This window comes from Orycteropus afer, unplaced genomic scaffold (assembly GCF_000298275.1).
Source record: "Orycteropus afer afer isolate SDZICR_OR568_19922 unplaced genomic scaffold, OryAfe1.0 scaffold00035, whole genome shotgun sequence".
In the NCBI taxonomy this organism is placed as follows: Eukaryota; Metazoa; Chordata; class Mammalia; order Tubulidentata; family Orycteropodidae; genus Orycteropus; species Orycteropus afer.
In genome coordinates, this window is record NW_006921622.1 from 3,043,255 (window position 1) to 3,057,468 (window position 14,214).

Here is a 14,214-nt window from a genome sequence, read left to right on the forward strand (position 1 = left end):
CAGCCACTCCTCGGAAGGAAGGTTGGGCAATCCTACTTCCGTAGTGATACTGCCTCGGAAACCCAAGGAGGGGTCGCTATGAGTCAGGGCTGACTCGATGGCACACAGCAACAACAACAACAACATTAACTTTTCAGTAAGTTACATTTTAATAAATTTAGCTATTATATTTTTAAATAGGTGATACGTTTTAAGATTTAAGTATGTTCCTTTAAAAAAAAAAAGGCATTATGATTTTTCCAAGAGCAGGTTGCATGGCTACCAGTCAGTAAAATAAAACAAAACCTGTTGCTATCTAGTCTGTTTTGACTCTTGGCAATCCCATGTATTATAGAGTAGAACTGCTATATAAAGTATTCTTGACTGTAATTTTTATGGAAGAAGATGGCCAGGCCTTTCTTCCATGGCACCACTGGGTTGATTTGAACCACCAGTCTTTTTTTTTTTTTTTTTTAAATTCTGCTTTGAGTGCGAATTTACAAAGGACATTTGTTTCACATTCAACAGTTCATGCACATTTGATTTCATGGCCCTGATTTCTATCCCCAACCATAAAAAGCTCTCCTCCCTTGAGTACCCCCTTGTTGTGGCCTTCTTTTCTAACCATTCCTGTCTGTCCAGCTTTCCCTCTTTGTCAGTGCTGCCCCTCTGATGTCTCATGGTTGAATCACCAGTTTTTAGGTTGGTAGTCAGTCACAGACTGTTAAATGCACTTCCAGATCAAAGTAAAACCTTGCTTTCCTTTTCTAAAATAAAGTAAATGTTAGATTGGGGGATGTTGTTTCAGATAATTCTCTCAACCTTTTTTGGCTTCAGAGAGGTTTAGGACCTATGAGACAGGTCCTAAACTGAGACCCCTCAATCAAAGCAGCTCCATGTGGATTTGCTTTATATCTTGGCTTTTTCTGAAGATAGGAATGTTTTTTTTTAAAGAGAGTATGTCTTCATTTAAAGTTTGAAAACCATTGAATTAGATATCTTTAAAGGTCTTTACTATGTGTTTCTAAGGAGCCTTGGTAGCACGGTGGTTAAGTGCTTGGCTGCTAAACGAAAGGTTGGCAGCTTGAACTCACCAGCTGCTCTGCAGTAGAAAGCAGTTCTGCTCTGTCCTGTAGGTTCACTATGAGTCGGAGTCAACTCGATGGCCATGGGACTATTTGTTTCTGTATCTTTTACAGGCTTATGTTATAGCTACATGATTAGATATAACATTAATTAAGGTCTTACACTGTGTATATTAAAAAAAAAAAATACCTAAGCAGAAATTTACTGTTTTCAAAGAATTCACAATATAATATGGAAGCTTGAATAGTTTTGTGATTGTCTGAGTCAGTTATCCTTTTGGGATACCCCCAAGCTAGAACAAAATTGAACAGCATTTCCACATTTGCTTTCTAAGTAACCCCTTCAGTTTCCGAAGTATTGTTTCTCATTGTTTTCCTCTTTCAAACCATTCTTACATATTGGCAGTAGATTGAATTTTTTCTAAAAGTCTGACTCTACTTAGATTATTGCCTTACTCTAAACCCTTTCTTGGTGCTCTGATGTTTCTTGGATTAATACAAACATCTCTCCTGGTATTTTAGGTTTCAGCATGATTCTCTCCTATTATTCCAATCTTTCAAAAAGTAGTCTAGATTTCAGCTCCCTAGATTCTTCAATATACTTCTCTTTCTAAAGTTTTAAAACTTTACTCTTTTATTTTTTCTTAATTTTATTGGTATTTGGGTGAAAGTTTACAGAGCAAATTCACCTTCCATATGGCAATTCACTTAACACTTTGTCTCATGACATTGACTATAATCTTCCACGGTGCAACAGCCCTCCTCTCACTTCCTCACGCTAGCCACCTCTTCCCAGTGTCCTTCCCTCCCATGCACTCCTGCTCCCTGAGCTGTCTCCCTGTGCATACACAGCCCTTCTGTTCTCCCATGATTGATCTCTCCAAGGAATGTCTCTACCTAATGTAAATGTTCAGGTCATATGCCTGTCGTTTGTTTGGCTGGAAGCCACAGGACTGGGTTCAGTTCCATACCTGAAAGGCAGCTATGGGCCATAGTCTTGGGGGTTCCACCAGGCTCTATCAGAGCAGCAAACCTGGTCCTCTTTTTTTGTTTTTTTGAATGATTTCGAGTTTTCTTCCACATTGTTTTCCCACTTTACAGAATCTCCTACATAGGTCGCCCTCAGAGTAGTTGATGGTGGTAGCTGGGCACCATCTAGTTCTTCTGGTTTCATAGTTGTATAGGCTGAGGATCACATGGTGTACCAGTCCCTTGGGCTAATTATTTCCATGAATCTTTGGTTTTCTTCATTCTCCTTTGCTCTGGATGAGGAGAGACCCATCATTGCATGTAGATGGCTGCTGACAAGCTTTTATATAACTTTACTCTTGATTTTATTCACTTAAATGGAAGTAGAAGGGTTCATTGTTAATCATCTTCTCTCTGCCTTAGGCTCTTTACCTTTCTTTCAACTTGAATAGGCCTTTGTTTGCATTTTTTCTCTGACACTTTTTATATCTTATATTTAGGTTTCTGCCTGCTGGTTTCATTTTCTGTTTTATATTTTAAGCTACTTCGGATCGGGCCCAGCACCTTGTCTCCTTGTCTCTGTATCTTCTCTTTTATTAGGACATCAGTCGTATAAGATTAGGGCCCATCCTACTCTAATATGATCTCATGTTAACCTAACTGATAACATCTTCAATTACCCTATTTCTAAACATACTCAAGGTCATACTCATTGACGCAAGTGTTAGTACTTCAATATATCTTTACTATAATTGTGATTAGGGAGAAATTTTACAGAGAGAAATCATTTTCATTAAACATTTCATACACATTTTGTTCCATGACATTAATTACAGTCCCCACAGTGTAACAGCTCTCTTCCCTGTTCCTCCCGGTAATTAACTTTTCCCTGTGTCCTTATTTCCTGTTCATTCTTGCCCTCTGAGCTTTCTCCCTGTGCAGTTGCTACCTTGCTAATCTCCCATGGTTGATTGTTCGAAAGAGTGTAATTGTTTACCACATAGGCTGTCTGTTGTTTGTCTGGAAGCCGTGGCAGTGGGTTCAACTCCAGGCCCAAAGGATGACTAGGGGCCATAGTTTATGGGGTTTCAGCAGTCTCTGTCAGACCAGTGAGGTTGGTCTGTTTTATGATTTTGAGTTTTATTCCCCTTTTTTCTCCCACTTTATCCAGGATCACTGATTTTGATCCCTTTCTGAGATGCTGGCAGTGATAGCTGGGTACCTTCTAGTTCTCATCTCACGATCATGTAGGCTGAGGTTCCCATGGTCTGCTAGTCCCTTGGACTAATTATTTCTATGTGCCTTTGATTTTCTTCATTTTTCTTGGCACCAAATGAGGAGAGGCCAATTTTTGCATCTTAGGTGGCTGCTCATAAGCTTTTAAGATTCCAGTCACTACTTACCAAAGTAGGATGTGGAACAGTGTTTTTGTGTAGTATGTTGTTGAACTTGATGCCCCCTACGACCATGGTCTCAAGCCAATAGGCCCAGCAACTCACTCCTTCAAAATGTTTTTCTGTGGCTAAGAAGTTATCATAACTCTGCACCCTCAACATATCTTTTTTGGAAGACACAATCCATAACACCAATCACTACAAATAAGAATCTTTGTATAGATGTCCCTTTCACTCCCCTAGTCCATCTCAGGTTTTTAAAAAAATGGAAAATGTTAGTGAGAATCTTGGTGATGCCATTTTTCAATTTACCAATTCTTTGAATTACAGTACTCCAGCCAAGACCGATTACCCTCTACTTATGTACAGCTGTCATCTCAGAAGATACTAATGAAAGTTGTTTTGGAAGTTTTTTGTCCTACATAGGCTTTCTTTTATTTTTTTAAATGTGTGTTTTGATTGTTTTGTCTTTTCTTTATCTTACGTTAGATGATTTTCTCAGATAATCCTTGGCTATCTGCCTGTGGTTAATACTGGGGAAATATAAAGCAGATTGGAAGCTCTGATCTTGAGGGTGGGCCTTGTTGACTTTGAGCTTCGTTATAGGTTGATCTTGGTGACCTATACTGCCCCTTCCCCCACAATCATTTTCAGTATTTTTGTCTCTCCTTTTGGGCTGACTCGGAGCTTCCAGAGTTCTGCCTGAAGATGAAGACCAATATAAATTGGCTTCTTGGAGGGCAGCAGATATTGTGGGGTATCCCCAAAGATCACTCCAGTTTCAGTGATTCACTCGAAGGACTCACAGTATTCATCATACAGTCATACTCACGGCTATGGGTTATTGTACTTAATGTATGCAAAGCATACCGCATTTTTTTGCAAGTAACATGGCCATGGAAATGAGCACACGCATGTAATGCACATAGAGAGCATAGGAAACTACATGTGCAGGGGTTGTGTGATTTGCAAAAAGTCCATGTAATACATGCATTATTTGTGTAGTATTTTGGTAATTAGCAAAGGAAAAAGAGTGCAGTGTGAGGGAAACGCTACATAGGCTCCCAAGGGTCCTTTCTCACAGTAGAGTCACTTAGGATATGTTTAATTCTCCCAGCAGTGAGTTGTGACAACTAGAGAAGCTCATTAGAGACTTAGTGCCCAAGATTTTTATTGGGGGTTGGATTATCTAGTCATCCTCTGCCTAGCACGTATTCAAATTCCAGACTCACAGAAAGAACATTGTAAGCACTGTGAGCCCCTATTACCAGTTCTGGGAATGGTGGGAACTCTGCCGAAGTCCATGTTCCCAGACATCAGCCAAGGGCTAGCTTTGTAAGCAGACCTTTCAAAGGATAATAGGCCTGCTATGTTAACTCTTTTATACAGAGCAGGTCTCAGCATTCATGGAGTTGCTTCATTCCTTTACTTTTGGTACTCATGTCTCAACTGTGCCTGATGTCCTGTAGTCCAGAGAAACTTTTCTTGACCCCCAGAAAGAAGACCTTCACTCTTTTGCTTGGGTGAGGGAGAAGTAGTTACTAGTGACCTTGAGTAGGAAAGAGACCTACCTCTATCTCAAACAGCTTCCACCCAAATCCTCTTAACTTTAAGTCCTCCTTCTTTAATTCTAAAATTCTAGAAATTTTTTTTATTACCAATGCTTGAGTCTTTTGAGAATCCAGTGGTGCAAAAACAGGTTGGTTCTTAAGCGTTTTTTCTTATTGCCAATATATGATTCACTTTCTTTGAATCTTCTAAGTTACTTACCAGATGTGTATCTTGTTATAATAGCTTTCCAGATATTGTTACTGTTATCTCCTGTCATGTTTTCCTTGTCCTTATGTGTTTGTCTTTATAAAAATAATCTTTTAATTGTAATTAAGGTAGGAACTAAATTAGATAGTTTTGCTCAATCTGCCATACATCTATCAATGTTTTTAATTTATTAAATTTTGATTTAAGGGAAAATGTTCCACTTGGTTTCCATTCCTTCATTTCCTCCTCTTCTTCTCAAGAAGATGTCTCAAATAAGTGAAAGAATTAATTTAATTATCTAAAACGTTTTTGCAGAGATCTGTTCCTAGCCTGTGTTCCTTTACTAGCACATATAGCTAACAGTTATTAGATAGTGAAGATAAAACTTCTTCTATTTTTTCTGTTTACGCGTGAGAGTATACCTATGTGTGTGTGTGTGTGTGTGTGTATATATATATATATATTTTTTTAATATAGAAAAATCAATGACTTAGTTTTTTATAAATAAAAACTAAAATGTGAATGGAGAAAATTGTTATAAGTAAGAAGGGCAATTCTACCTTTTCTGAAAATAAATTTACCTAAACATCTCAGTCAGATTGCTGGCAACTATGTTCAGAAGTAGAACTCGTGCCTTCCGTTCAGGAGACCCAGGTTCACTTCCTGGCCATTTTGCCTCATGCATAGTCACTACCCATCTGTCAGTGAAAACTTGCTTGTTGCTATGATGCCAAACACGTTTCAGCAGAACTTCCTGACTAAGAGGGAGTGGGAGTAAAGACCTAGAGATCTACTTCAAAAATCAGCCATTGATAACCCTTTAGATCATAATAATCCGATCCACAGCCTATCATGGAGATGGCCCAGGACTGGGCAGGATTTTGTTCAGTTATGTATGAAGGCCTATTTGACAGCAGCTAGCAACATTAACAACAGTATTCTGACTTAATGATTTTTGATTATGCTATAGTTTGGTAATTTGAATGTGATTATATACCTTTTGAAGATTTTTTAAATAATGTTTTTGTGATTTCTTGTAATCTGTAGAGAAAGCAACAAGTGAGATGAATACTGCTGAGGACTGGGGTCTCATCTTGGATATTTGTGATAAAGTTGGTCAGTCTCGTACTGGGTAAGTATTGTAGTTTAAAATAATTTCTATTCATTCTTCCTATTTTATAGGTATAAAGAAGACAAGAATTAGGAATGTAAAGCATGTTATGACTGATACTTAGTTTAAAAAGGGAAAGTTTTTATAGGAAGATTTAAAGATATCATACCATTTAGGTTATTCCTTACAACAGTTGGGAGTTCTGGTGGTGTAGTGCCTTATGCATTTGACTGCTAACCAGAAGGCTGGCAGTTCAAATCCACCAGCCACTCCTTGGAAGAAAGGTTGGACAATCTACTTCCATAGTGATACCGCCAAGGAAAATCATGGAGGGCTTGCTGAGTCAGATCTGACTCAGTGGCAGTGAGTTTGGTTTTTGTTTTGTTTTATAACAGGGTAAAAATGTTAATGTTTAATAATTACCCTTGTCTGTATTTGGTTCATGAAATCTGGCTTTATTTGTTAATTTTTAGAGTAAGTTGTGATTTCTTAGGTACCAAATTTCATTTTGGGAGCTCTGGTCATGTAGTGCCTAAGGCACTTGACTGCTAACCAGAGGGCTGGCGGTTCAAACCCACCAGCCAGTCCTCGGAAGGAAGGTTGGGCAATCTACTTCCGTAGTGATACCGCTTCGGAAACCCAAGGTGGGGTCGCTATGAGTCAGGTCCGACTTGACGGCACATAACAACAACAACAAATTTCATGGTTATTTTTTTGGTTTTTCTCGTCTTAACACATCTGCAGCATTCCACCCAGTTTACCAGTGACTGTTAAAACAGAGGCAGATGAGGGAAATAGAGTGTGAAACTTTTTGCCCTGTATTATAGTGCTTCATAAACATTGTAACGAGTGTATTAACTGGTGTACAAATTAATGATTTACTTAAGTCTTGGGCTAATAACATCCAGCTATCAGTAGCCCTGTTTATCCTGTTATGCTACACAAATAGTATTGTTTGATTTGAGTATATTCCTGTTAAAAAGGTTGGGGAACACTGCTATATTAATTCTTCTGTTGTAATCTTAACCCTTTGATGGATACTTCTTTGTGTCTTCCTCCTGCTCTAGGTATCTTATGTAAATGACATGTGTATTGTCAGAGCCGATTCTTTTTAGCTAAGCACTAGTCCTGTGGACACAGCATAATTTCTGGGTATTATACTGTGTAAACTTTAATCTCATTATCTAGAAACCTAAACTCATATCTCTTCTTTTTTTAATCTACTTTTCTTCCTATGTTCACTTTATTTATTAATGGCAAGATTATTCTGCCATTTGCATTTGAAATCTCAGAGTTACCTCCCCATTAATTTTGGTGATACATTCTGTCATTTCACCTTCATAAATATCTCTGAAAAGGTTGATGTAAAAAACACACTGCCATTGGGTTGATTCTGACTCATAGAGACCCTGTAGGACAGAGTAGAACTGCCCCAAAGGGTTTCTAAGGCTGTAAATCTATATGGAAGCAGATGACCTCATCTTTCTGCTACAAAGCACCTGGTGATTTGAACCACTGACCTTTTGGTTCCAAGGAAAAGCAAACTCACTGCCATCGAGTCGGTTCCAACTCATAGCGACCCCTCATTGGGTTTCTGAGGCAGTAGCTCTACAGAAGTAGAATGCCCACCCAATCTTCCTTCCGAGGAGTGGCTGATGAGTTTGAACTGCCAGCCTTCTGGTTAGTGGTCAAATGCCTTGAGTGCCGAATATGTCTCCTTAAATTCTTTATCATGTGCCAAATCAGGCAGGGGTATAAGTCTGCCTTTCTACCCCTTCATTCTAGCCCTTTTTGGCTTCTTCTGTTCTCTTCCTGTCTGGTCCCCAAAGATTCTCCCGAGTGTGGCCTCATCCCTTTGTGGTGATTACATTTTAGTATTTTAAACCTTGTTCTTTCTGACCCTGTTAGTTTACTAATTTAACTAAAATTTTAGCAACTGCTGTGTGCCACATATCTATTCCTTTTTCTCTATTTCTCTTGGCCCCACTTTACTTGAGACATTTCTTACCATGCCTAGACTAATAAATTTAATCTCTGATATTTCTTTCCATTTCAGTCTCTTTTCTGCCTAATTCTTATATCCATTTGCCCTGTAACAGCTGTGGCCATGATACTTCCCACTTCCCATACTAAGCTGAAGGTCTCTACTACTCTGAATCATAGACAGTATTTTTCATTTTCTTAAGTATTTTTCATTTGCTTCTCTCACATAAAACATTCTTTTCAAGTATGTGAGTTGCTTTCCTACCTTAATTTATTGCCTTTGCTTATTCTTTTCTTTCAGTGTGGAATACTTTTCTCTTTTATTTTCTGCCTCTGTGTTTCCTGTCTTTCCAGACCCATTTAGAGATCACTTCTTCCACAAATACTTACCCTTTGCTGAAAATTTGCTGAATCCTCAAAATGCTGTATCAAAACCACTTTTACTCATGTTCTGTCTTATAGTAATTTATATCTAGTAAACTTAGATTTAGAATGAAAAGTCCATAACTTTTTGTTTTATAGAGGATGGAAGTACATAACTTAGTGACTGAGAACATGGACTCTTGGAATGAAACTGCTGGGGTTCAAATCCTTTACTATCATTCAGTTCTTTCACACTGGGAAGTTTCTTACCTCTCTTGGCCTTAGTTTCCTAGTTTGTTACATAAGCTTAAAAGTAGTGCCTACTTCATAGGGGAACTATTGTTAATCATTAATGCATATACAGTATTTAGAGTAGCACCTGACACATGGTTAAGCGTTCAATGGATACAACTCTGCTTGCTTTTGATTAAGGTCATATTTTGTGACAGTTTGTCTGTTGAGTACTGGATATGGACCTAGATCCATCCTTGTATATTTTGATGATAAAAAAACTTTTATCTAGCATTCCAGTTGCAAAATCCCTCCTCCTCTTTTCACTCTGCTGGGTTTCTTTTTAGCTTTGCTTTAGGATGCTTCATTTTGTTGCTTGAATTACCAGAATATTCTGGGGTTTTTTAATCCTTTAGATAAAAAAACAAATATGTAACCCATCTGAAGTTCTGTAAGATGCATGATAAAAGTGTAGAGATCAATTTATTTTTCTTTGCATTTAACATTATTGTACCAGAAACATTTATTTGTTATTCTTTTCCCTATCTGTTATTTCTGCACATTTTAACAGCTTATTGATTTGTAGCTTTAAAAAATATTTTTCATTTGTCTGTTTTTTTGTTTTTATCCAGTATCAATAGGTTTAGATAATTTATTATTACAATTATTTTTAATAACAGTACCCTCTCCCAGTATATTTCTTAATTCTATATTATCCCTTGGAAATATTACATGACATTGTACTAAATTTATGAATTTAGTTTAGGTGCTGTTTTCATTTTCAATTTTATTAAGTAGTGAGTTGTTGTTGTTGTTATGTGCCATTGAGTGGTCTCCGACTCATAGCAACCCCTCCCTTGGGTTTCCGAGGTGGTACCACTACGGGAGTAGATTGTCCAACCTTCCTTCTGAGGTAGTGAGGGGTGGCTCTGTTTGTTCTTCCTATCAATGCTTTTTCCCCCCTTCCTTTTTTTCTCCTTCCTTTTTATCCTTTTCTCTTCCACTTATTTTTTGCACCCTTAATAGTTATTATTCTGTAGTTCTTTTAAATCCTCATTAAGTTAATTACCAAGTATTTTTGTTTGTGTAAATGAGATTACTCTTCATAACCCCTGTTAATAAAACAACACAAAAAGCTAGCTCATTTGCTGTCTAGTTGATTCCAACTCATAGTGACCCTGTAGGGCACAGTGTTGTTGTTGTTGTTATGTGCCATTGAGTTGGACCCGACTCACAGCGACCCCTCCTTGGGTTTCCGAGACGATATCACTACGGAAGTAGATTGCCCAACCTGTAGAACTGCCTAATAGGATTTCCAAGGGTGTGTACTTTATAGAACCAGACTACCACATCTTTCTTACACAGAGCAGCTAGTGGGTTTGAACTGCTGACTTTTAGCTTAACCAGTGTGCCTCCAAGGTTCCTTACTCCTGTTAATGTTCTTGTTGTTGTTATGTGCCATCAAGTCGGACCCGACTCATAGCGACCCCTCTTTGGGTTTCCAAGGCAATATCACTACGGAAGTAGATTGCCCCATCTTCCTTCCCGAGGAGTGGCTGATGGGTTTGAACCGCCAGCCTTCTGGTTGGCAGTCAAGTGCCTTAGGCACTATGCTACTCCTGTTAATAGAGTTGTTTAAATGACTGTTACTACTTAAGTAACTGAGATGACATTCTAGTATTATTGAAGTTTATAAAATATATATAAAGGCTTCAATATTTGCTCATGCATGTAATTTCTCTTTAAAAACAATGTCATACATGTAGAGCTGTGTTTTTATACAACTTGACATAATAGGAAATGGTAAGCATCAGGGCCGAATTAAGGCTTCTGTGTGCCCTTAGTACTTCAGCCTTCATAAACCCCTTCCTCCATAAAAGATAATGAAACTATTTTGTGACTGTGTTGTTATAAAGATAAATATACATTAATATGACATACTTTTTGACCTAAACATTCATTTTTTCTTTTTTTTTAAAAAATTAAAACATTTTTGTGGGTCTCTAAAATTATTTGAGCCCCTAAACACTGTGTCTACCTATTGTGCCTTATGGATAAGCATTACAGAATTGGGTTATATTCTCAGACTAATTTAGTAATAGAAAATTACTGAGCTTTTAAGGAGAGCAATGAACTGTGGGATACTGGAGGTAGAGTTCCTAATATGTCATTTTAAAAGTCTTTAATCATTTTATGATTAGTTTATATGGAAAACATTAATTTATATGGAAATCTGGTTGATGTTCTCTGGGAAGCTAGGTAGACAGTATGGGATTCAGATGGTAGGATAAGAATATTAAGCAGTGTTTTATGTTGTCTGTAAGATATTCTAGATACCTGATAGGCATTGGAGAACACTGAGACATGAAATTGGAATGAGAGGCTAAATGGGACAAGTTTTCCTGAGACAAGTTCAGATGGTGTAGGTTGACTTACAGGGAAGGTAGTGGGTTGAAATACAGTTTATAAGCCAACAGTCAAGTATGTTCAAAGACTTATGCTGTTTTAAGTTTGAAATTTGAAGTACAGTGATCTCTTTAAGAGGGCAGACTCAAGGATAGTATAGAAAACTTTAGGTAAAGCATTTCACCTTCATAAAGATGTGTAGGGGGTTTGTGTGCGTGTTTAAATTAAAATAATTTGTAGTCAGGAGCTCTGGTAGCATAGTGCCTAAGGCACTTGACTGCTAACCAGAAGGCTGGTGGTTCAAATCTACCAGCTACTTCTCGGAAGGAAGGTTGGGCAATCTACTTCTGTAGTGATACTGCTTCGGCAACCCAAGGAGGGGTCACTATGAGTCGAGTCCTACTTGATGGCGCATAACAACAACAATAATATATATTGAATTATTTAGTACATAAATAAAATTTTAAAATTTCTTTTGTTTTAAGCCTTTTTTTCCCTAAGAAGATTATTTTTAAAAATATTTTTTTGCCTTTTTAAAAAAGTTACTGGTTTTATAGTTATAGTAGTTTAGAAAACAATCTCAAGTTATAAGGAGGAAAAAAAGTCATTATTGTGAAATACTGTTCAGTCAGAACTGTGATCCAGAAATATGTCTCCCAGTGGTGTTTTGAAAAATATTCCACAGTTTTTTCTCTTAAAAAACAAAACTAAGCTCTATTTTCCTATTCTTAAAACCACAAGTATGTATGTGCTATATTTATATTTAAGGAAGTACATATGTTTATATAAAATACATATCTTTAAATTTTTTAAATTTTAAGAGTATGTAATCACATGGTTTAAAAATTAAAATAATTTATAAAGGTAAACATTGAAGAATCTATTTGCTATTCATCTTTCCCACTTCTCTTCCCTTTAGGTAACCACTTTTATTAGCTTTTTTTGTATCTTTACATTGTTTCTTTACTCAAATGCAAATATGTCTTTCCCCCCATTATTGTAAAAAAAGTAACAGATTATATATACTTCTACATTTGTAATTTTTCCTAACTCTATCCTGTCGATCTCAGAAATGTATTTCTTTTAATATCTGTTTGTATTATGGTAGTTGTTAAATTGACAAATTTAGAAATCATTTTCTAGTTTAACATCACTTTTAAATAGTGGCATGTAGAGTATGTGACATACTTTAATAATTATTTAATAATTGAATATATTTTTTAATTTTTATATAATTCTCAGGAAACCTAGTTGATGGAATTACTATTTGCTTTATATAAATTATAGTTTTGCTTTTTTTTTTAAGTCCAAAGTGTTGGAATATGCTGGAGTTAATTGTAAAAATATGTCTAGAAAATTTTTTCTGACTTCTCAAGATATTCACATGATTTTTAGTGTTCACTTCCAATGTATGAGTAAGTACAAAAGTATGCCCAGCCAGTTAGGTCATATGATGGGCTGAACAATCTCTGTTTAGAAATCAAGAGAATTTTCACATTGATAGTGACAGTTACCTTTAATATAGCATCACATAATAAATAGCTTTCTCTTTTAATTTTGATTGATTTGCTTATATGTAAAAATAGGTTATGAAAGATCAGTACTATCTACAATAACAAGTTAAAATTCTGTGATTGTTCTTTAATTTATGCTGTTCTTTTAAGAATAATTGCTGCAGTTGTTGTTAATTGCAGTCAGCTCATCTCCAGCTCATGGCAATGTTATGTATAACAGAATGAAACATTGCTTGGTCTTAAGAATAATAGCCATTTATTTTATTGATTGGTTATTACATACCAGGTCTGGTTTAAGTGCTTTATAAACATCTTTTACTTAATCATCACAGCAGCTTTAGATTTTTCCAGTTTGCAAAAGAGATATCTTATTCTTGATTAGGATTTTTTTAAGGCGAGGAAGCCAGGTGGTTCATGCTGTTTGCAATTGGCTTACAACATAAAGGTTGACAATTTGAACTCACCCAGTGATACTGGGGGAGAAAGGCCTGGCAATCTGCTTCTGTAAAGATCACAGCCAAGAAAACTCTATGGAGCCTTCTGCTTTGCACACCTGGGATCACCCTGAGTCAGGGGCTGACTTAATAGTAGCCAACTACAATGTAAGGAAACATTTTAATCTCCATTTTACAGATAAAGTCTGTCACGCTCAAATCCTGCCTATACTTTTTCTACTGTATCACATTGCCTTTTGTGTCTAGCAGTGGTTCTCAACCCAGATGGTATTACTCCGTTAATGTATGATTTTGGTGTCATGATGACTGAGGGTTACTATTGACATTGAGTAAGGCAGAAATCAAGATATAATATGCTAAATAGTCTTACACTACAAAGAATTTTTCTGTCCCAAATACCTATTAGTGCCCCTATTTAGAAAAATACTGTTAGTGGCTTTGTACTTTTTCTGTCCTACTTCATAGGTGATTAGAGGTTATTTGTGCAAGCATATTTATTAGCTGTGCTTTATTTATTATTATTAGTTTACCATTTGCCTTTTATATCTGGAATACTTTTAAGAACCCACCTGCTGCTTTTGAGTCGATTCAGGTTCATGGTGACCCTGTAGGACAGAGTAGAACTGCCCCCACAGGGTTCTGAAGGCTGTAAGTCTTTATGGAAACATACTGCCTCACCTTTCTCTAGTGGAGCAGCTGGATTTGAACCACTGACCATTTGATTAGGAGCCAAATGCACTAGAGCTTCCTGCTTTCAGGAAAATGTCCTATTATTCTTTCAGGACTATAAGGAGGTGAAAAAGTGGTAGTATTCTCATTTTGAAAAACTGATTGATCTAAATGTTACTGATTGATTTAATAATGTTGTTGTTGTTAAGTGCCGTCGAGTCGTTTCCCACTCATAGTGACCCCATGCACAGCAGAACGAAACACTGCCCGATCCCGCGCCAGCCCCACAATCCCTGC

General features: G+C 36.8%; 1 protein-coding gene across 1 annotated transcript in view; it reads left to right on the forward strand.

Moving 5' to 3' along the window:
• The first annotated feature begins 6,234 nt into the window (after positions 1–6,234).
• STAM (signal transducing adaptor molecule) overlaps positions 6,235–14,214 on the forward strand; it is a 100,653-nt gene continuing 92,673 nt past the window's right edge. Inside the window, exon 1 of the mRNA XM_007936337.2 lies at positions 6,235–6,317. Within this exon, the coding sequence (XP_007934528.1) occupies positions 6,250–6,317 (68 nt within the window). The 5' untranslated portion in view covers positions 6,235–6,249. The remainder of the gene's footprint in view (positions 6,318–14,214) is intronic.